Consider the following 1,876-nt stretch of genomic DNA (forward strand, 5'->3'; position numbering starts at 1 on the left):
GATGCTCGAGTTCGGCGATTCGTTCAGGGTCTTCGTCCTTTGGTGTTGAATGAGGCTGCTACATCGGCCTTACACTCAGATATGAATTATGGGAAGATTGTGAGCTTTGCTCAGGCCACAGAGGTTAGGAAGTTGAAAATACGGGCAGAAAGAGAGAGTAGCAGCGGGGCCCGATCAGCGGGTCACTTAGGGAGACCAGTTCCGGGGAGAGGGCCATCGAGGCCGTCCTAGTCATATGCCTAGTACTCAGCAAGTGCACCGCCATCTATAGAGAGTTATCAGTAGGGCAGTCATTTGAGATCAGGTTCAGACAGTAGGAGACCCCATCGTTCCGGTCATCCAGGAGGGAGATCACAACAGCAAGGGAGGGCTTCATGCCCCAAGTGTGCGAGGTTCCATTCCGAGACTTGTTATTTGGATATTCCAGTGTATTATAGATGCGGGGTAATAGGTCATATCCAGCGGGACTGCCGTGCGCCCAGTCAGGACATGGGTGGGGGATTTGCTCAGTCATCCGATTCTTCAGCTGCCACATCATCTGTGCGTCCTCCAGCCCTAGCAGGGCGCAATGTAGTTAGGGGTGGAGCTTGTGTTAGAGGTGTATCCAGCCGGTTTTACGCCTTGAGTGGTCTCCAGAGTGCAGAGGCCTCCCCAAATGTTGCTACAGGTATCTTGTCTGTTCAGGCCATTGATTGTTATGCTCTTATTGATCTGGGGTCCTCTTTGTCTTATGTTACCCCATTCATTGCTTTAAGTTTTGGGGTAGAACCCGAACAGCTTCATGAGCCGTTCTCTGTGTCGACTCCGATTGGTGATTCAATTATAGCCATACAAGTTTATAGGAATTGTGTTGTCATGGTATGTGGTCGTGCTACCACGACCGATCTTATTGAGCTTGAAATGATAGATTTTGATGTGATTATGGGAATGGACTGGCTTTATTCGTGCTTTGCTAAACTTGACTGCCGAACGAGAGTCAAGAGGCTTGAGTTCCCTAATGAGCCGGTTATTGAGTGGAAGGGAAATGGTGTAGTGCCGAAAGGTAGGTTTATTTCCTACCTTAAGGCTTCGAATATGATTAGGAAGGGGTGTATCTACCATTTGGTCCGGGTGGCGGACACCACTTCAGAAGTGTCTATCCCCGAGTCCGTGCCAGTCGTGAATGAGTTTCTTGAAGTGTTTCCGGACGATCTTCTAGGGATCCTGCCAGATAGGGAGATTGATTTCGGGATTGATGTATTGCCAGATACGCGACCGATATCTATTCCACCATACAGAATGGCGCCAGCAGAGTTGAGGGAGTTAAAGGAATAGTTGAAGGATTTATTAGAAAAAGGGTTCATACGGCCAAGTGTGTCACCGTAGGGTGCCCCGGTTCTTTTTGTCAGAAAGAAGGATGGGTCGCTCCGGATGTGTATTGATTATAGGCAGCTTAACAAGGTCACCATCAAGAATAAATATCCTTTGCCTCAGATAGATGATTTGTTCAACCAATTGCAAGGTGCGAGGTTCTTTTCCAAAATTGATCTACGGTCCGGGTATCACCAATTGAATATCAGAGAACAGGATATTCCTAAGACCGCTTTCAGAACTCGATATGGTCACTTTGAATTCTTGGTCATGTCTTTTGGGCTAACCAACGCCCCGGCAGCTTTCATAGATCTTATGAATCGGGTCTTCAAGCCATTTGTAGACTCCTTTGTGATTGTTTTCATTGATGACATCCTTGTTTATTCGCGGAGCCAGGAGGATTATGCCGATCACCTCAGGGCAGTTCTGCAGACCCTTTATCAGCACCAGTTGTATGCTAAATTTTCAAAATGTTAATTTCGGTTGGAGTCTGTTACCTTTTTGGGCCATGTTGTTTCCAGTGAAG

At 47.3% G+C, this 1,876-nt stretch overlaps 1 protein-coding gene across 1 annotated transcript; it reads left to right on the forward strand.

Moving 5' to 3' along the window:
• Positions 1 to 489: 489 nt before the first annotated feature.
• LOC142170227 (uncharacterized) lies at positions 490 to 1,314 on the forward strand. Its single transcript, XM_075232079.1, has one exon. The coding sequence runs from the start codon at positions 490 to 492 to the stop codon at positions 1,312 to 1,314; it is 825 nt and encodes a 274-aa protein (XP_075088180.1).
• The last annotated feature ends 562 nt before the right edge of the window (positions 1,315 to 1,876 follow it).

This window comes from Nicotiana tabacum, chromosome 16 (assembly GCF_000715075.1).
Source record: "Nicotiana tabacum cultivar K326 chromosome 16, ASM71507v2, whole genome shotgun sequence".
NCBI classification, from domain to species: Eukaryota; Viridiplantae; Streptophyta; class Magnoliopsida; order Solanales; family Solanaceae; genus Nicotiana; species Nicotiana tabacum.

Coding starts and splice junctions, on each gene's coding strand:
- LOC142170227 (XM_075232079.1), top strand. CDS start 490: ATGGGTGGGGGATTTGCTCAGTCATCCGATTCTTCAGCTGCCACATCA.